General features: G+C 44.9%; 1 protein-coding gene across 1 annotated transcript in view; it reads right to left on the reverse strand.

Moving 5' to 3' along the window:
* Window positions 1–12,228, reverse strand: part of LOC144146894 (uncharacterized) — a 64,217-nt gene extending 51,989 nt beyond the window's left edge. Inside the window, exon 1 of the mRNA XM_077678851.1 lies at window positions 11,835–12,228. Coding sequence (XP_077534977.1) covers window positions 11,835–11,882 — 48 coding nt within the window. The 5' untranslated portion in view covers window positions 11,883–12,228. The remainder of the gene's footprint in view (window positions 1–11,834) is intronic.
* Window positions 12,229–22,263: the final 10,035 nt, after the last annotated feature.

The following is a 22,263-nucleotide window of genomic DNA, read 5'->3' on the forward strand; positions in this document are numbered from 1 at the left end:
GTTGGAAGAAAAAATTAGCGCCAATCCACCCCGTGAATGTGGTTGGAAAGCAAAGCTGTAAACGGCACCCATAACGATTACCCATGCGACGTCACTTAAATTCACTCACATCGCTCTACAAATATAGTAAAACCCGAGAGAAGTGAAATGCACTTAACCACACCATTTATTACTTTAAAGAGATATTCTTGGTAAGGTTAAATCAATGCATGAACGGTGTTCGGTTGAGTTGTATTGGTGTACCACAAGAGTGGAAACTTCTTTTATAAAATCAAAGTAAGCTTCAACCCGGTGTTAGACGATCTGACTTCTCCGTCTCTGCGCCGCGGACGGAGGTTGCGAGACTTGCGGCAGAGAAGGAGGAGGAAGAAATACTTTCAGATTTCTGAACGGCCCAAAGTGCAGCCCTAGGGAGTGATTCCTTCTTCTGTGAGGCCCATATGCAGTCCGCGCGGCCTGTGTTCTTTCCACCCGCTGAAGCTGGGTAGTAGAGAGGGCCTGGACCGCAGCATCTCCCATTGCTCTTGTTGGGTAGTTGACGGAAAGAGAGGAGGGTGCTCAGGACTAAAGTCGCACACCCCGATTACGGGGCGGAGTGTTCCTACTTGTGAGGAAAATTTACATTCAGGGTCGTAGTGATTCGGATGCATTAAATACGCGTAGGCTGTGGGAAGGAACCCGGATTGTATGAGCCGTAGGGTAGTTTGTTGTTCTCTGGAAAGGTAAGGGCAAAACGAAGGTACGGTCTGTCTCAGAAGGCGATAATGCTGGGTTATTTCCCTGAACGTGACCAGCGGGTGACTCTCCTCGTGCAGCTCCATAGCACAGGAGGTAAAAGCGCAGGCTTGTTGGGTGGGTGTATTTGTTGCCCTCCATTGAAGCGCGAGGGGGTGTCCAGATGAGCTGAATGGAACCGTTTGGGGAGTGGTTTTTTAGCGCGCGCAGTGCAGGTCAGGACACCCAACTTGACTGGTAATTCCAGTAGGCTTGCTGGAAATTGGTGACTACTCTCCTAACCCCTGGTTGAGTGAGAGCCGAGGTAATAGCTGCCTCTTCTGCTGCCGTCATTTCTTGGGTCCTAAGGGAGGTAAACGCAAGGAGGTTGGTTGTGGAGGTAGCCACGATGATGACGTATTGCTTCCCTCGATGTTTGGAGGCGTCTGTGTAGATAACTGCATGCATGATCCCCACCGAGGGTGGTGTTTAGCGCTTGAGCCCGTGCTTTTCGGTGACCCTCGTCATGTGAGGGGTTCATATTTCTAAGCAAAGGGAGCATCTTTAGTTTTAGTAGGCAAGAGTCTGGGAGTATGCCAAGCGGAGTGACATTCTGGGCTGCCCAGCCAATCTGGTGAAGCATGCGGTTACCCGCCGCAGTTCTGAGTCGGACCTTCTGGTTAGAAAGATGGCCTTCTATCAGCTCTTCCACCGGGTTGTGGAGCCCCGTGCTAAGCAGCCTCTGTGTGGACGCACTCATGAGAAGACCAATGGCCTGCTCGACCTCCTTTCTAATCATTATATAAAGCATCTCTATGTCTTCCTTGTCGAGAAGAAGACAGGGTCCATCAAAGCTATCTGGGGGGCTAGTTGGTTTCTTGACGTAATTGAAAAAATGCGCTAACAAGACGGGACTGAGGGAAGGAAACACAAAACAGCGCAGACTACCAAACTGAATTTATTGACCACAGCATATATACTACCACTTATCGGCACGTGGGCAATCAACAAGGAAAGATAAAACACACATCACCAAACGCACAAGCAGCCACATGTCGGTCAATAGTCCAGGAACGCGATTTCTTTGGTCGATAGGGATATCGACGCAACACTTATGCAATTATCACCCGCATGCGCTATTTCTCGTGCTTCTATAATCTCCCGCGTGAGCGAGTCACGGCTCTTGGCAATCACCTCGGTTTTGTTAAACAAGGGGTAGCAATTTCTACAATCACGGCAATGAATAGCTAGATGCCCATTATTAGAGTTCCGGACGTTATTTCTATGTTCTCGTAGCCTATCGTTAATGCATCTGCCGGTTTGGCCGATGTATACTTTTTTCCTCTTTCCTCTTTCCTCCTTACAAAAAAGATTCCTCTTTTTTGTAAAAAAGTATACATCGGCCAAACCGGCAGATGCATTAACGATAGGCTACGAGAACATAGAAATAACGTCTGGAACTCTAATAATGGGCATCTAGCTATTCATTGCCGTGATTGTAGAAATTGCTACCCCTTGTTTAACAAAACCGAGGTGATTGCCAAGAGCCGTGACTCGCTCACGCGGGAGATTATAGAAGCACGAGAAATAGCGCATGCGGGTGATAATTGCATAAGTGTTGCGTCGATATCCCTATCGACCAAAGAAATCGCGTTCCTGGACTATTGACCGACATGTGGCTGCTTGTGCGTTTGGTGATGTGTGTTTTATCTTTCCTTGTTGATTGCGCACGTGCCGATAAGTGGTAGTATATATGCTGTGGTCAATAAACTCAGTTTGCTAGTCTGCGCTGTTTTGTGTTTCCTTCCCTCAGTCCCGTCTTGTTAGCGCATTTTTTCAATTATGTCAAGAAGACAGGGGCTTGACATAAGTGACTTTCGAGAGGACAAAAGCTTCAATTAATCGAAAAGTACCGGATTCCTTTAAGCCTCGCTTCTTGGTGGCAACTCGCCTGATCATGTGTATGATTTTATTAATGCTGTGTTTGAGGCGCTGCAAGGAGACGTCACTCTTGGTGTTAGCCTCGAGATGTAGGCCCAGGATCTTGATGCTGGGGCTTGGAGTGATGGCCTGGCCATCAAGGAGTATTTGAATGTATTCCTTGGTTTGACGTGAGGGCGGACGACAAGGAGCTGTGATTGTTTACGTGAACACTGGAGGCCACAGGCTTTAGCACATTGGCGTACTAGAAGTGAGATGCCATGCATTGGTGTGAGCTTCCTTTAATTTTTGTAACTCTTAGCCCATGAGCAAGGTGCGCACAGGGCCGCTAGACGGGCGTGAGTGGTCGCGTGAGGCTTTCACGTGGCATTCAGTGAGACCGCAGGGGGTAAACCCGTAGATGTGCTTGGTGAGTACACCACCTGTCTTCCCCGGATTCGCGTGGACTCGTAGCTAAATCGGTAGGACAACGGGCTCTCGCTTTGTTAGTCTATTAGTTCCTGGTTCGATTCCCGGCGGTGCCAGTAAATTCTTTTATTTGTTCGCTGGAGTTTTCTGGTGACACCAACGGTCGCGAAAGAACCCTTGGGGGGTAGAGGTAAAAAGCTTTGCTTTAAAAAACTACCATAGTATCACAGTCCGTCAATGCTTCACTCTGATAGTAGCTACTTGTTTTAGAGCAAATCTTGCCGAACAGAATGCCTTCTTTCCCACTTTCACCCATCACGCTCTTCAAGCCCGGTGTCTGCTTTCCGCTTATGGAAGCACACGACGAAGAAGCGCGGAGTCCCACGACCACGATCTGGAAGCTGCGTCAATTTCCCCGGTTTCCTCATGCAAGACCCTCCGCTTTCCTAATTGGCTAACACCGCGTGCAGCCTCGCCAGCGCTGCACAGACTCCGCGATGCAGCGGAGTCTGTGCATCCTCCTTTTGCATCATCATTGCACAATAGAGTCTGCTGTCGCCCAGCGATTACGTATGACGGTCGAGTCCCATAAGGTTCACTACGCGCGAAGAATTCTCAGCCTTGTCATCGCCCTCTTCGCCGCCGACGATCGCTCGCAGCGATTATACGGCGCCGCCACAGCTTTCCGGCGCATCTGCCCACTTCGCGTCGCTTCATCCGCGCACCGCGGGCTGCGTATAAAAGACCGCGCCTTGCAGCACCCGCGGCTACGTGAGCGCCTAGTTATCCAGTAGGACGATCAGCGCTCCCGAGTCGAGATACGGCTCATTCACGCCCGCACACGCTGAGGGGACATCGCACGTAGTTGGCGAAGAAAAGCAAAATCGGGTCGTCGTCGTCGTCGTCTCTCGTCGCCTTTATCCGCTCGGGGTGCGGGAATGTGCGAGGAACCAGAGGGGGGCGGAAGTAAAAAGGTGGCCGGAAGTGCGCTCCGCTCGTCGTCCGATCAGGGCGTCGAGTAACGCGAAAGGGGACCGTCATCGCCCTCGGAGCCGGAGGAACTGTGTCGCGTCCAGGCGCGTATATAGCCCCCGAGGCGGGACTATAATCGAGCAACTGTCGAAGAGGCCCCCTTCCGAACCTGCCTACTGCCGCGACAAAACCCAGATACAATAAAGAAAAAAAAAAGCGACAAAACCCAGATAATCGCGGGAACGCGAAAGCGACGTCGAACGCTGACCGAAACTTGCGCCGGCTTCCGCCATCCTTTCGGCTAATGAGGCTGCCAGGTGAAAGTATGAGGAGACGTCACCGTTCGTTCCGTTTCGCTCTATATTCGCCTACCCCGAGCAAATTGCTTGGAATTTTCTCGCGCTTATGCACTCCAATTCTGCTGTTCTCGCGCATTCTTACTTGATAGGCTCGCTTCGTGTTCTTTTTTTTTTTTTCTTTTTCGAAGGGAACGACAGGGTGTTGAGAAGTACGGGCAACCGCTCGTGAGGACACCGAGCGACCGCATTTGATAAGCGACCGCTACAATGCAAGCGCCCGGAGCTCGTGTGTCCGGGAATTGCATAGCGTGTAATAGAAAACAGGAGCCAATCGGCGTTTGTGAAGACACATACAGACAAATGGGTGCAGCGCGATGTGGCGGGGGATAAAAAGGCGACGTCAGATTACGTCGGTATCGCTGCCACAAATCTGCCATTTCTGCAATGCTGTCTCTTATGAGGAAAACAAAACGGGGATTGCGCGGCGCTGATGTTGATATTACCTGACACGATTAATGCATTTCCTGAGGGGAAAATGAAATGAAACAGTAAGTTGTTCACCGCTTCCAAGAAGATTCGCTTCTTAAAACTCTTTTTTTTTTTTTTTTTTGTACGAACTTCCTTCCTCGCGACCACTACGGCAAGTGAATCTGGCCTCGGGACGGGGCCGGAGGCTGTACTCTTACGCACTTACGTAGGACGTTGCCAAGAGAATTGTACACCCCTGCCTCTTGTTGTGAGACAAACACATTCACCTTCTCGTCTGGAGCGTACGTAGTGTAGTGCAACGACTTTTCTGCGCACTGAACAAAGGACCGAACAGTGGCGTGCGCCGTATTTCATTTCGAGAAAAATGCCCTCACGAAAAAAATGGGAAGGTACTGGTTTAAAACCAGACACTTCTGTGAGCAGTGTGCGCAATCTACATAAGCTTCCGATCGTTTTCTTCATTGTTGTTTTTCATCAAGAGCACTGCAAAATGTCTCAGTGTCGTGTTGAGAGCAGATGTCGAAGCAGAGGAAGTTTGTGCTTCCCTTGTGTCACAAAAGGAGTTGTAGGCAGTCGTTTTAGTTCTTGGTTTTGAGAAAATGAAGTTACAACAACAGGCCGAATCATTGGCCTTGTCCGTACCGCCCCTCTCCGCGTACAACAGAAGCAACGAATACGAAAGGCTTTTATGACGTCGAGGAATTAGAGTTGATACACTGAAGTGATCGCTGCTTGCTGCTATCTGCCCTTAAATGTTTTTTTTTTAAATCTAGAGCACCATGCCCTTCCTACAAGCACCGGAATTTCAATTGAACTATTACATGGTGATAAATACACATTCTTGGCCTTTACCCGCTCACAGATGTGTGCCTGTAATCGACCTCAATATCCGAACCAGGTATTCACGCTGCCCATTTATAATCAAGAACGTACAAAGAAATAGCCGTGGCCAGTTTACCTAATTTTCGTTTATTAAAGTGGAAGCTTTTTAAGAGGAACCGATGGTGTCCTGTTAAAAAAAACTAATACATTTACCCACAGGCCAGTTGGTCTACCGAAAAGCTCTGATAAGATCCGGGAACCGGGCTTCCGTCGTGTCGAAACTGCTACTTGAAAATGGTGAGAAAGGAATCGTTCTAGATAAGACAATGCACGCATCGATCATGAAGAAGAAGTACAACAGTATACCTTTATCTCATAAACTACGTATCGGTATTCATTTAAATTGTGTGTAGTTGCGCTTACTTATTGCGCGAAAAGTGGTCGCATGGGTTCGCTTTTCGTTTGCCATTTGGGTCTTTGAAGATTTGACGATAGATTCGAAGCACTTTTACTGAAGGCTGGACGCACTTTTAGCCTTCGTGCTTCTCTAAATTTTCTGTAGGAAGCTATGGCAGTTCATTTATGAACACTTCAATCCGTGTCTGGTGATTTTAGTGGTGTGTTGCGGCGTAAGAGGGGTTCTGCAATTCGACCACATTAAACGACAAGAACGCAGCATCAGGAGCTAGTCCATCAACAAATTGGGAAAGAGTTTAAGGAATGCAAAATTCATCTTAGGTATCAGCACCACCCAGCATATCAGCTGGGTGGTGCCGACACCACTCACCCAGAACATCAGCATAATAGAGTACCTTATTAATGCGTATATTCCGCTGCGCGTAATTGCCTGTAAGCATCGATCCGCTTGGTTCAACGTATCGCTGAAACGCTTATCTAACAAAAAAAAGCGGCTGTTTCGTAAAGCTAAAAGAAATGATAGCTTTGATTGTTGGTCCGCGTACCGCGCGTGCGCATCCATTTATAAAAATGCGCTTAAGGATGCCAAACGTGTTTTTTTTTCATGATACCCTCCCTACGCTCCTTGTTGACAATCCTAAGAAATTTTGGAACATTGTTGGTAACAAATCAGTGAATACTGTTTCACTAACAGATTGTGATGGTGCCGCAATCCCACCGTCTCAGTGTTCTGTTGTGTTAAACTCGGTATTTTCAAAATCATTTTCGCACTCCCCTGTTGTTGAAATGCCACATTTTGTTCAAGCTGATTTTCCTACTATGGATGCTGTACTCTTTGATTTGGATGGTGTGGTGAAATTGATTAGAAACTTAAAAAATGTCGTCGTCATCAGGTGTAGACGGTATCAACGCAAAGTTTTTAAAAAATACTGAGAGGTACTCGGCTGTGATATTATGCAATCTATTTCATCAATGCTATATTTCGGGCTTATTACCTAACGATTGGAAGATCGGTAAAATTGTGCCATTATTTAAATCGGGTGATCCATTTTCCCCCCTTAATTACAGGCCAATATCAATTACGAGTGTTTCTTGTAAGATTTTTGAGCATATAATATATTCTAATTTGGTTAAATTTCTGGAAGATAACTCATTTTTTACCCCTAAGCAACATGGATTCCGTAAAACATTTTCTTGTGAGACTCAACTTATTTGTTTCGTACATGACATTGCCACTGGTCTTGATAACGGACATTGCATTGATAGTTTTTATTGATTTTTCAAAGGCTTTTGATTTAGTTAATCATCAATTACTTTGCATGAAGTTAAGCAAACTAAATGTTGATCCACACATTCTTTCTTTGATTGAAAATTTTTTATCTAATAGAACTCAGTTTGTATCTGCCAATGAATTTGATTCGCCACTCTCTTTAGTGACATCAGGGGTACCACAGGGTTCCGTGCTGGGTCCTTTGCTTTTCTTGATTTATGTTAATGACTTGTCTTCAGTAGTTACTTCAAACATTAGGTTGTTCGCAGATGATTGAGTTATTTATAGAACTATCACTGCAGATTCTGACACTTCCATACTTCAGAGTGACCTCCATAACATTACTGCATGGTGTAACACATGGAAAATGCGTTTAAATACTAACAAATGCAAATCCATCAGATTTTCACGTAAGCCTGATACCTCCAATATTTACGACTACTATATCCAGGGCTCTAAACTAGAACTTGTTGCTTCATACAAATATTTAGGAATTCATATTACCAACAACCTTTCTTGGCAACCTCATGTAAATTTTGTTATTAATAATGCGAACCGTATGCTTGGGTACTTACGACGAAATTTCTCTATGGCGCCTTCACAGCTTAAACTACTGTTATACAAAACTTTAATTCGGCCTAAACTTGAGTACGCGTGTTCGGTGTGGGATCCTCATTATGATTATCTTATTAACTTGTTGGAAATGGTTCAAAATCATAGTGCACGCTTCATCCTTTCCAACTATGCTCGGACATCTAGTGTTTCTGCTATGAAACGAACTTTACACCTTTCCAACCTAGCCCTACGCAGAAAATTTGCCCGTTTGTCAGCCTTTCATAAAATTTATTTTTCAAACGCATACCTCAAAACTGAACTTCTTTCTGCGCCATCATATGTATCATCCCGTATTGACCATCGCCATAAGGTATACATTCCCCACTGCAACACTAACTTATTTTTTGCCTCTTTTATTCCCAAAACTGCTAACGAATGGAATCACCTGCCCCCTGCAATAGCTAGTATAATCGATGTACCTTCATTTAAGATTGCCATCGAAAAATACTTTTGTTCCTTATAATTGCATTTATGTTATTGACTCTGTTGTGTATACTACCTTGCATTTTTGTTGTCCACTATTGTTTTTTTATGCTTGTCCCCAATGTTTTGTTTCACTTTTGTTTTTGTTTTCTGGTGATAATGCCAGTGACCACTCCCTTCTGTAACGCCCTCTGGGCTTTGAAGGTATTGAAATAAATAAATAAATAAATGTCAGAAGTACCATCATTCACGACTGCCAGGAGTCCATCGTGTGGAGTTGTTATACGCTCAGAACGTTCTAGATGTCCGATCACCTGTTTCCACTTTCACTTGTCCATCTTTATGTCCATCTTTTTATCTCTATATTTACCTGTCTATACAGCTTAATCTACTTCTCTGTGTTATCCGCTGTAACGTTAACTCTATATTGTCTTTCACGTTTATACATGCAGCAATGGAAAATTTATATCACAACATTCCATCACACCGGACTCTTAATAAATGATACCTGCAGGAACCAGACACCCTCGTTTCATTGATCAGTACTTGCATCTACCGAAAAAACCGGAAATATAACACTGCCTACTTATTCTGCACTCTATAATTGACCCTTGATTGATTGATTATGAGATTTATGCGCCGATGCTACACAGGCGTTGAGGCGCGCCGTAGTGGGGTGCTCCGGATCAATTTTGACCACGTGGGCATCCTTAACGTGCGCCGAAATCTCGAACACTTTTCACCTCCATCAGAAAAGCAGCCGCTGCTGCCGGGGATCAAACCCACGTCTTCGTGCTCAGTATAACTGATTCTTGATAAACGGAAACCGAAACCGAAAACATGTGTTTCATTTATCAGGGCTTGCATTTACCGACAAAATAAAGTTGAAATACCAAATGCTGCCGTAGATGCTGTGTCAGCTTTGCCTCCGCAAACAAAGGTAACCAGATACTATGATTCAACACAAGAGGAACAGTACCGTTATCATTTATATAAATTGATAGACAAGGGAGCTGATGCCACTGGCAATCACTGAGCAATAAAAAATTATTAATCTTTGTTTAAGCTGCTGCACACACTTTTTTTTGTCTGGTGTTATCACCCGTGGCGAAAAGGCTATGCATAAAAATGTTTTTTTTTTAGGAACATTTGTTTTTGTAACGCCACGTCTACCTATTTAAAGCCCACAGCTCGCTGTCCCATTTATCCAGAGGGCAGAATGTTTCTTGAGTTGAAGGGCCACATTTTTTACATTGCGTAAATACGAGAACAAATTCTGAACATGCTTTTTTTTTAATTGTGGCGAAAATACCGTTTGTGCCGCTTCCTTTTGCTGGGGTCCTACTGTTCTTGGACAAGGAGCGAAACTTGTTCCATACCCTCTTGTACATGGCCTAGGAAGTTACTGCCATCAATCATTATTCTTTTTTTTTAGTTATAACCGCATTCGTGCACCTCAGACAAAACATAAGTGTTTTAAGGCTTAAAAAAACACTTGACAAAAAACAGAGGAGCTAGTAGAACTGCTATCCAAAAAACACAGTAAAAGACGAGTGTAGATTGTGGTTATTAATAAATTTGTTGCGGTGGGTTATTGCCCAAGAAAATAAAACAAAGTTTGTTCAAAGAGCTTCTTTCAGGCTTAATCAGGGGATGCTCACAGGTAACGTATGGCGAAAAAAGAAAAAAAAATAACAAACTAGCCCAGGGATATCTCCTGCGTTTTTTTTTTCCTGCATTGATTGATCCAGAAACATCTATGACGAACAGTCTTTTCTTTTACTGCGCAAATAGTTCTACTACATTTTAGAAAAACCTCCCGTCCTTTGCTGTTCTTAGAGCTTTACATCATCGGCGAAATAACACAGGCGAGAACAGGGGCGAAGAAAATCGAACAGCTAACGCAGACCCTACGCATCAGTCGGAATGATCGCATGTTCCCCTCAACAGGATTTTTTTTGTGTGTTTAAAAGACCGTAGTCAACGTGCCCTCAGTGTTTTTAAAGAAAATATAATCGTAATTTTGAGCGTTTGAAAGTTTGAAATCCTGTCAATGTTTAGTAAGTCCTTCTGAGGGGTAGCAACAAAAAGCGCAATAGAAAAATTCTGTACCCAAATGAACTTTTTGTCATAGACTGCAGATATTAGATGAAGAAAGCTTTAATGCGTTGAAAAGATAATTTAGAGTGTATTTTATGATTAATTGTTCAATGTATCTAGCGAATTGCAGTTTATGTTGAAATCCGGAGGCATGAGAACGTAATTTAAGATAGAAATGTACTACCATAAGGAGATGAACATAAATGTCACTAATTCTTCTTGTGAACAATCCTTCCAAAAATCGTATCGCTGAAGTTATTAAAAAACATATGACAAACAGCACTAACGAATACAATTTTGAAAAGCGGGTTATCTAAAAATCTGATAGTCTATTTCTGTTTTCCCACACAAACTCAAATATATTCACTTTTTACAGGGAAGTTTTCGGCATTGGCATGATTAAACAAAAGTAAGAGGGCCAAGCACTGCACCCTTTGGTACACCGCGTTCGACAAGATTTTGCATTTTTGCAACCTCCTTTAAAAATGAAAAGAAACACGAAACTTCGATAAATTACACTTTTTTTAAATCAGTAACGTTTTTTCACTGTTTCTTTCATTTGTAAAACAATTTGCCACGCAGAATTGCAGCCAAAGCTTCAGCAAATCACGTGACTTTAACTTCCGTTTGTTTGGCGCATGCTTCGCCTCGTCGAAATCTCTACCTTTTTCTACAACTTCAGCCCAAGTTCTCTGGGGATGTTGCCCTTTCTTTACTGGTTATTCTGCTTATTTATGAAATAAGTCACTCACCTTGTTAAAGATGATGCTTAGGGAAGCATGCAGGCGAGAAAATGTTTGCATAATTGGGCAAAATTACTAAGCTAGTATTTTTGCAGGACTACCTCATATCTTGGCAGGACGTTGAGCCGCATCGATGAAGATACACGTACAAAATCACCTTTTGTGTTTGAAATACCCTTTCAGTAACGACGTTAGGGTATCTTCAATTGTCTGGCCTAGAGCCCATGCTCTGGTTAGGCAAACGCTGCACCCGATTGAATACTGCCGCACCCTTCGAGATTTCGCTCAACCGAGATAATTATTTTCCTTCCACGCTGATGTCTGGCTTCGTGTGCACATTATATTGCAGCCTATAGCTGCTATTCCACACGGAAGTTTATCCAAGTTCATTCAGACGCTTTTGGTCGCACACAATAACGGTAGATTACGCAGTGGGCATTTCCGGGAAAAATGCTCAAAGGTTCAGTGGCCCGAATCGTAAACTTTGGGAACGAAGGAAAAACACCGTCATTACTGGGACAGATACCTCCACCCCAAGTTTTGCCAAACGAGTGGGCCTGAAAGCAATAGCCCACAGCGTAAGCCGAACTCACGCGCTCGTGCGCGGCGTCGCGAACTTACCATGAAAACTGTAACCGCCATCTTCTTTGGCGAAGCTTCACGACACATGAACCGAAGTCCTCGCCGGCGTCGGCGCTTTTCAACGCACGTCGGCGGCGTGCACCGGGTGGGCGGAGGGTCACTCCTGGTGCGGGTCGACAACCAGGTCCCTTTCTTTTCCTCCGGGACGCCTCAAGCGCGACCAAGACCGCGGGGCGGAGCGGTTTCACTTACACGACGACGCCCCGTGCGACGCCAACTCACGGGCGGCCGTCAACTCACGCCTGGCTGCGCGCGCTCCGACCTTCCGCGTGCTGGGGCGACGACTGTGCGGCACCACAGTTGCAGGTAGACAAGACCGCGAGGAACTCCGATGCGCCCAGCTTGGGCGCCCGCGTTGCACTGGACACGCGGTACGGACAGGGCGGTCTCCTCGCCTTGCGGCGTTTTGCCTGCTCTCGGCGTGGCCCCCTTTGGTTGGTGCCGGTCTAGATTCACGACAGTTCCGGCCGGGGGAAGAGGGAGTCGTGCACCGGGGAAGAAAGGGAAAGCGACGGCGCCGAAAGAGCGGCGCTGGTCTAACGGTACTGCCTGGAAGAGGGCGAGAGGCGACGGCGCCCCTTCGGTGGGGGGAAAGAAAGTGCCTAAACGAAGGCGGTCAAGAGCAGCTCCTACGATGAGGGAGTTCGCTCGCTGAGACTGCGTTGGAGGAGGGCTAGCACGCACGGCGTCGTCCGGCTTGCGCTGGCACTCTTACTTCCTGGATGCCTGCGGCATGCCTCTCATGATGGGCCCATTTCTTTTTATTTCGCGGAATAAGGCTCGCGGAAAGCGGTAAATTATTTGCTGGCGGAACTGTGGGTGGTAAGCTCAGGGGTGGTGCGAAAAGTATCCCGTCAGTCTTAATCTAGCATTTGAATAGTTTTGCTAACTCCACACCATTCGCGGTAACCCACAGCAATTACATTGACACACAAATATTAGTGTGGCTGTTTTACAAGCACATCGGTCCGTGTTTGGGTTCTTGCAGCGGTTGCGCCACGTTGTTGTTTGATGACTGAACCATGGCAGCAAAGAAATTTCATGCGGCAAAATTGTGGCACCGGCGCCACCCCTTTTGTTGCGTAAGGACATCAGGGCAGCGCGGTAATGTAGCACGTCTCACGGGTGACAGCGTACATAAATCTCGAATTAAGCACCCCGCAGTACGCTAGGGAGCTAATATCAGAGGTATATTGCTCCCGTGGAAACTGCCAAAGAAAACTGTCAGTACAAACTGCTGCTATATCCATTGATCATTGCCACGGTCTGATCTTCGTGAGAGGCAATTTCTAACACGCACACTCAAATAATAAAACAGCGCATACTGTCTGGTATCGCAGTGTCGCTGTACAGTGGCACTGCGATACCAGACCATACCATGAAACCAGACACGTGTTTGGTTTCATAGTGTAGAGATCTGTTTATTATTGTAATATTGCTTTCCGTAGAATTCTGAAATACTTTTCGGATCACCCGCTCCCCTGTGTAATGCCCTGAGCCCTGAGGGTACGTAAATAAATAAATAAATAAATAAATAAATAAATAAATAAATAAATAAATAAATAAATAAATAAATAAACTTGAAAAGCACTCTGTTAATGTTTTAAGCCCCCAAGGCACCCCAGTCTTTTTATGCCCTGTGTTCCAAACCATGTAAAGGATGCAACCTTTTTTTTCTGGAATTGCAGGTTTACTGACACAACCCCTCCTCTCATGCACGATGCTGCACGTTCTAGAATTACACCAAGTCAGGCTGTACTACTTCGTTACTGCGAAGAGCTTTTAACATGTCTGAAGCACTGGTAGACCTGCAGCTTCTAGAGCTTCGTCTAACAAAGTGAACAAGCAACTCCCAAGTTGTCGATTTTGTGCCAATCGGAACTACTAGGCTTGATAGGAGACTTCCGTTACATCCTCGTTACGAAGCTGAAAAGTATCCTTCGATACGATGGGACGCTTCGTCTTAAAAATGAGGGCAAACTTTGATAATCAAATTGTGAATAGCGAACAAATCTTCAGGGCTACTTCATTTTTTTTTGTCTTAGCTGTCCGGGATATAGAAAGACTAATTCCTATACTTCGTTATAAATATCCCCAATAATACAGAACTCCCTGTTAAAATTTATCGCAGGCCCAAGTGCTTCCGTTTTCGCTAATCAAATTATATTATCACGTAGTGTGTTAGCAAGAAATGGTCTCGTGCGTAATCGGAAAGCCAATAAGAGATTTGCGCGAATTGATTCGAAACCTCTTTTGCAGTTTCAACCTGCACTGTTTCTGCGTCCACTGATAAGGATCTCCCAACGTGTGGCACTGCTTCTGGTTGCTCGCAGTGACGGAAAACGGAAGCTGCAACTGCTTCTGGCTCAGGCGACGCGCCCAAGAGAGCCCCATGCGCTTACACCTCATGTCGACCATCTGTGTGCGTAGCTATTTATACACGCGCACAGAACTTCCTCGCAATCGCCGCTTCGCAAGATTTACTGCGGCTCGCTCGAGAAGTTTTTTTGTTTCCAATGATTGCATTCCGTGGCTTTATCGCTCCACGTTTTCTTCTTTACGCAGCGTTGGATAACGGTTTCGGTTTTGCCTACTACCGGAAATGAATCAGCCCGTTTGTTTGTTTTTGTTTTTGTTTTTAATTAAATCCTGCCTTTTGTTTCAAACTTTATTCCTCCTTGCAATAATTTCGCCCTACTTGACTATGGCCCGAGCTACGTGAGATGAAAACTCTGTAGTTTGACGCATTTAGGTTACCATTACTAACATGAAATATTTATACCCCGCGCTGTGAGGTGCAAAAAAGACTAGAAAAATTGTTGTGAGGTATACACACAATCGTACAGAAAATCGGAGTACACACCGACTTTCTGCCGACAATAGGGCCGGGGCGACAATAGGGCTGGAGGTGGGGTCTGAGAAAGGGCGACGGACCTCAGAGAGTTCTGGACACGCGTAGTGTGCGTCGTCGCGTTGGCTCAGAACTTCATTCCACACGGCTGCAGGCCACGATGCACAAGACCCTAGTTGCGGGCGGGGCACAACACCGACGTCACGGCAATAGAGACTGGAGCAGCTATAAATGTCGCTCGTCGTAACCACCGTCGGGAGGAACAGGGAACATCACTTATTAGAGACGATAGTCTGCTGGGCTACTTAAACGCGAAAAGTTTGGTCTGTCTGTCTGTCTGTCTGTCTGTCTGTCTGTCTGTCTGTCTGTCTGTCTGTCTGTCCGTCCGTCCGTCCGTCTGTCTGTCACATTTCAAAAGACATGAAAATGCGCGTAATTATACAAAATAGACACATCATTCGGTAGCTTATTTCATTAATTATGTGTCAATTATGTATAATTACGCATTTTCATGTCTTTTGACATGTGTTTTCTTTGGTGACATTTGGTTTTTGCTTGTGCGTAGGGTTTTGAATCGATGATCAGAAGACGTATCCACAGTATTTACAGAGCGTAGCCAAAGCAGCGAGCACCGGAGCGATAGCGAGCAGTCTCTCTTCGCCGACCGAAGAAAGTCCTGTTGACACTACAGTTGTACAACATATTTTCTTTACTTTACAGGAGTGATAAACCCTTAACGAAGTCTGGCCTAATTAAAAAGTGGCTTTTGTCAATTGTAGTTTTGTTATGTGATATATTAAAAAATCAATTTAGTTTCAGCACGTACCTACGATCCTGAAGCGAATCCCAACCTAGGCTATGCCTGGCACTCAACACTAAAGTTACTTGTTGTTCTTACATCGAATCAAAGAGCCAAGTTTACCACAGTTTCTAGCTTCAATTTTAGCTCGTGTATCCTATACTGCACAAGCAAACTCGACTATGAGACGGATGTTCGTCTTGAACAGCAGCTCTTAACACTGTAAACTGTATCGCAATGCTATCTGGGACACCCAAAACACGACAATGATGTGAATATACGTAAGTTATATGATGGTGCCAAAGTAGCTCAGCGGTGAGATACACACCGTGATATTCGTGTTCAAATAACGGGTTAAAGAACGCGCCATTAACACTTTGGAATAAACGTGATCTGTTTGCTTTTTGGTGAAGCGGGTATGACCATTTTTTCTTTTGTAGGTTAATCCTCATTCCCCAAGTCTGCCACTAATCAAAAAGCCAGTTCAGATCATGTTGAAGGGCGGTACAGTCGTCCAGGTTGTCGATAATCCTATAGAATAAACAATCGTCTGCAAACATTCGTATTGAAGATGAAATACTAGCCTAAATATACGATTTAACAATGGGGTTGATCCCTCTTCCATAGGAATCGGTAAAACATGAAAGTGAGATGTACCTTCACAGGATCCCAGCCAGAGTGGCCCTCTACAACGGAACGCCAACCCCCAGCTGCCCAAAGTGCTTCAAGGCCCTCAACCAGGACCACATCTTCGAAGGATGCAGCCCGTTCCCCGGAGGGAGAGCAGCACTCCAATCACCAGCCCTGAACGACCAACGCCGCCTTGCAGGTTTCGTAAAGAAATTTGTTAAAGGTGCCCTGAACTGAGGGTACCTAACCCGGCTGGTAGCTTCGCAATAAAGCTTTGTTCATTCATTCATTCATTCACAGGATCAATTGAATGTTTATTCTACATCGATATAAACTTGGACATGGCTATTTATATTTCGTCGGTATGTCACCGTCAGACTTATCAACATTAGACACTCGATTGCACGCGCCGGAGCACTGCGTAAACCCGAATGAAACCACACGCGCTCGCAAACCATGCGAACGAAACCAAACGGGTTGCAGCCGGTTTTATTCCTGCTTTTATATCCCGCTACTAATAGCGCTATAGCAGCAGTGCCAAACACTTCTCATTCGTTGCTGTCTGCGACCAAAAATACGAAAACCAACTTTGGGAATTACCACACTTGGTAATTTTAACAAGGATTGCAGACTGGCGCGGCGTTTATTCGCCGTTTATAGATCTATCTATTCTTTTGAGAAATTTGAGTGCAATTAAAAAGTCACACAAATTGCCTCGAATATAGATATGTGCTCGGCTATTATTTCCATTTTTCCGTAATGTTGACTTTATTCCCACGCACGGGACAGCGACATTTTTTGCCGAAACATGTAAGTGAAGGGTAGGGTTGTTCGTAGTTGTGGTTATGCATAAGGTGTTCTAGGCGTACGCTATTGACCTTTCCATGATACACGCGTTCTCTGCAGATCTTTATGACGTAATTAATGCGGTAACATCCCGCCATCTTTTCTCCCCGCCTACAACATGATTGACTTGGGCAGAACCACCGTCGTATACCCGAATCCCTTCAACTCAATGTGTAAAAAATTTATCATCTGAATGCTCATCCTCTAACCCAACACCTATAATTCTTTGTTATACTTAGTTAACAACTGCAAGCTCAAATGTGACAGATATAATCTAACTCTTTCGACCTGTCGGGACTTCCATTGCCCAGTAACCTATGAACCTGCGCGTTAGAATCGTGCCTGATTTACATTTTTGCATCGAAGCCATTAGTGTCACATCCGTGACGATCTGGTTTAGTCACGGCACGGGGAAAAGTTGACCATAATACTTTTAGGAATGATCCCAATGTTGATTCATTAAATTCAGTTAGTGACTATATTTCTTCCTGGCCACATATCTAACAGGGCCTCCCTAATGTCCGGTGGAATGTAGTTTGACTTTGTGCATAGACGTACTTTTCTTTTTCTTTTCTGAAGGGCGCCACTTCACCCCGTCGAAACCAGCTAAAAAGGGCAAAAACGAAGCAATGAACTTGAGAGAAAGGATCATTCATGTTTTCAAACGTATTGGCTCCTGTATTGGCTCTTAACGTATTGGCCCTTCACTCCCGCCTGTTCACGGCGGTCAGACGCATAATTATCAGAACGGCCCACACAGTAGCACGCGGTGTGCCGATTCCTATGGTCATGTAGGACGTATTTGTATACATAAAAATCATTTTCATCCTTCGGCGGAGTTTCGCAGCACGAAAAAGTTGGCGGAACTCCCACGCAGAACTGGGAATCGACGTAAAGCGAAGCTTTCGTTGTGGCATACGTGGATTGAAATGAACTGGCGTGTGGCATTTTTTAGTGTTATAGTGCTTGGCGTTGTTGCTGAGTGTTCAGAACAGTGAGCCGCGGCGAGTGCGTTACGAGAGGTGAGAAGGAATGTTCAAGGTTTTAATCTCCCTGGCGAAGACGCCACAAGCTCCAAGTGAAGACAACCTGATACACGCAGGAACTGAGCGTCCGTAACTTCGCGTACTTTCGTGCAAACTCGCCACGCCTCCTCCCTCGTCCCCCCACCATGCGTGTCGCTTTTTCGGGCCCCGCGGGCCCGATAAGCGGGAACTGACTGGCATTGTCGAATGTAAGATAAAACCCAGCCGCTCACAATTCCAGAAAGCACCAGCAGCCCCCTCCAAACATGGCCCAAGAGCCAAAGGACGCATCGTTTTAAAATGGCACTGTCAGCTTCAGAGTTTGATAACTTTCTAACGATTCACCCTCGCCCAGCCATTGACTGCCCCATTGCCACTTACGTCGACGTCGTGCGCCTATTATGCGCCGCACCGTGAGCAGGAAAAACATTTCCAACCGCACTGCGCTACGCGAGGCGTTGTGAGCTTCCGGAACGAGGAGTGGGACCTCACGTTGCGTCGCCGTACGCACGTGGGGTAGCGACGTACGCTCGCGGAAGCTAGTCACTTTCCTTCCACGCCGCGATCCACGTCCGACGGCGGGACATCACGGACAGCACGACGGGAGTGAGAAATGCAGGTAGCTAAAAGGAGAATTTCGTTTTCTTTTCTCTCGTCTTGAAAGCAACGCTTGTGTCGTTGAAATAAACAGAAATAGAAGGCGGAGAGCAGTAGTGGAACTCTTTGATTTAGAAGCGGAGATGTCACTGGGACTTGAGACGATAGAGAGGCCGGCTTGTGCGAGGTGATATCTGAATTCAGCATGCAAAGTAATTTGTCTGTTCAAGAATTCCTAAAGATTACAAAGCTCTAAGTTTGCTACCCGCCGCCGTGGCTCAGTAGCTAAGGCGTAGTGCTGCTGAGCCCAAGGACGCGAGTTTAATTTCCGGCCGCGGCAGCCGCTTTTCCAATGGAGGCGAAAAGCTAAAACGCCCGTGTGTGCGAGATTTCGGCGCATGTAAAGATGCCCAGGTGGTCAAAATTAATCCGGAGCCCTTCACTAAGGCGCACCTCGTCGCCTTTGTAGCGTCGGCACGTTAAACTCAACAATCAATCATCAATCTCTAGGCTTGCATCGTAATTTCGACGAGTCCACGTAAGAGTCACAAGAGGTGTGGTAATAATGACCAATCATTAAATGGCGAATTAAGGGGGAAACGCGGGGTACGCGGAGCGGGTGACAAGGAGTTGTTAATCTCTTCACCTAAAAATGTATAGAGGCAGTGACGTTAGTAAAGAGAGCAACGGCTTCCTTTGGGTGAAGGACCAGATGATGTGCATTAATGTGGCAGGTTCTCCTACGGTATCCGGTGTCTGTGTCCCGCACAGACCTTTCCCCACCTTTCGAGCATTTTTTGGCAAATGCACTTGTGCAATTAAGGCAACGCAAACGCAGGCAAACCCACTTTTTGTGCAATTACAAAAGGAGCCTCACCTTAAAGTAACAACGGTGCTTTGCAAGTTTCTCCACCGTTCAAAGGTTTAGAAGGGAATACCTACTACAGTTGATGCTTACTATATTGCATCAGCACGAATCTCGGCCACGAATCGTATACTACAGGCTATCTAGTTCTCGTGCGGTCCAAGTCCAAGCTCATCCCCAACACAATGACCCTATGTCTAGATACTGTCAGTTCAGATAACGAATTAGCATAAACATTGGGATCAAACGCAACATACCCGCAATTCAACAACTTCTAGCATGCAATTCTGTGCCTTTGTAAATGATGATGGTCGACTGACGTAACGTGGCCGCCTTTTTTTGCCTTAAAAATTCTTAAACGGCTTCCTCCAGGAATCTTCTGTCTGTCCGTATAATGCGCGACCCAATGTACTCCCTCCCCAACTACACATAGGCAAGTAGAGTAATTAACAGTGTGTCAAACCGGATGTGTCTCGTGTGTTCCTGTGTATTTCCCCTGTTCGTCATACGTTTTCGTGTCAGGCAGCGCACCTCTGCACTTGAAGATGTTAAAACACCAATTAGCCCACTTCCAAGCCTTACTTGGAAAAAATACCGTTTTGGTTACGCTTCGGGTTTGAATGAATCCATTTATTTCCAGTTCGGTTCTGGTTCGACTAACTCACGTGCCGAACCAGTTCACAAACCAGTTCGATTAATTACATTATGCGCAATGTGAGAAAAAAATAATTTCTAGTTTAAAGCGACCGTAAAACAAAATACAATTCTAGTTTGTTCAGAACACTGCCTTTTGCCAATGAAATTGCAGTCTTAATGACGATTGTAAGCAATTTGGTCAGATGCTGAAGAAAGAAAGAAGAAAGTTTAGTTCATTCTTTGCATACAATACAATTTTACTATCTGGGCCCTTAGCCTACTGGCTAGTACCCGGGCCCATGCAGTAAAGGCTTCATGAAATTGTACGCTGGTCATAAAAACATGTCAGTGGAAAATCACATTACACACATCAAGAGAAGAAAACACTGTAAAGAAATGTCGTTTGGCTACAATGGTGATACATACTTTTCATCACGAAAGAACTCTTTTACACTTCTAGAGAGAGAGAAAAAAATCTTCATTTGCCTTTATAGAAGGACAAATAAAGATGTTCTCTCTCTCTCTCTCTCTCTCTCTCTCTCTCTCTCTCTCTCTCTCTCTCTCTCTCTCTCTCTTGAAAAATTGGCGTTAGTTTTAATATCGAAAGGCAGAAGACTCCAGAATATAGCTACGGAAAACGCTGTATTACGTTTACCATAATTATCGTAGATAACAGGGAGGTTGAAACGAAAGCTGGTTTGATTGCGTATTTCTCGATGAGGCCATTGAAAAATAACATCAGAGAACAGAATATTGTTTTCTGATATATTCTTAAGCATGCAAGCTAATTTATGGTCTCTAGTTGATAAAGGTGTATTGCCTTTACCAACTGCGTCGGTAAAGGCAATACACCTAAACTCGCGCTCGGTTAGAAATAAAATGCAGCCTTTGGAAGAATTTTTCAGTGAATTCAATTTTGCATTTTCTGTCATAATGCTTGGCGAGACCTGGAGCACGGGCACGCATGATGTCTTAGGATGAATAGTTATAAAACATGCTTTTTGGACCGATCTTCTTGTCGTGGTGAAGGAGTTGCATTACTTCTTGAGGTCAGCCAAAATGGTCAAATATTGCATTCTTACAGTGCAATTACACCCGAATATGAAATAATGTCACTCTTGGTGGGTATATCGGTTTACTCTGTGTGCTACCGCCCTCCGAATGGGGATACACCTGCGTTTTTGGAGTTGTACGATAGCTTTTGGTCATTTTTGGCCTAGAATAGCTACTTTTTTTGTTGGTACAGGAGACTTTAGTATCGATATGAGCGCGAACGATAGATTTTCCAACCAATTTACCACCCTCTTAGTTTCCAGTGGTTTCGTTAATGTAATTAATGTGCCCACCAGGGTCACCGCTGATAGCCAATCCATCTTGGATTTATTTATCCCAAATGCCTTACCACCAAAAATTGAAGCTGGCGCCTTATCCTGTGCTATTAGTAATCATCTTCCTGCCTTCCTAAGTATGGACAGGCCTCTACAAACAGTAAAAAAACAAGAAGCTTTTACTTATCAATGCATAACAGACGATGCTCTTGAGGCTTTTCGAATGGCTATAATTCAGCAAGATTTGGCCAGTATCACTACAATCAATAATGGTAACGATGCCTATAATGTTTTTCTTGGTATATTTACGCAAATATACAAAACTGACTTCCCTTTAAAAACACGTAAAATATCTCGCCGGATCCGAAAACCGTGGATTACGCCAGATTTGAGGCAACAAATTAAACTTAAGTGCAGATTGTACAGAACATTTCTAAATACACGTTCAAGTGATGATTTCAAGTCTTTTAAGCAGTTCAGAAATAAGCTAACACAACAACTGAGGTTAGCTCGGAAACAATATTACTGGCATTTCTTGAAGCCAGAATGTCGGTAATGACTTAGTCTGGGCACGCTTAAACTCTTTGTTAAAGCCTGAGAAGCACCAAAATCAACTTTGCAACCTAAACATTAACGGGGTAGAACTCTCTGGAATTGAACTAGGTAATGCCTTCAATAAACATTTCACGACCATAGCAGCTAGCGGTTCATCGCAAGATGCATGCAAATATGTAAACGTGCACAATGATAAAACAATATTTGAACCAGTTAGTGTAGACGAAGTCATGTTAGTAGTTTCAAATTTGAACAACAGCCGATGCCATGACATTA

This window comes from Haemaphysalis longicornis, unplaced genomic scaffold (assembly GCF_048455015.1).
Source record: "Haemaphysalis longicornis isolate Haplotype H1 unplaced genomic scaffold, Haemaphysalis longicornis Haplotype H1 scaffold_7, whole genome shotgun sequence".
Lineage (NCBI taxonomy): Eukaryota > Metazoa > Arthropoda > Arachnida > Ixodida > Ixodidae > Haemaphysalis > Haemaphysalis longicornis.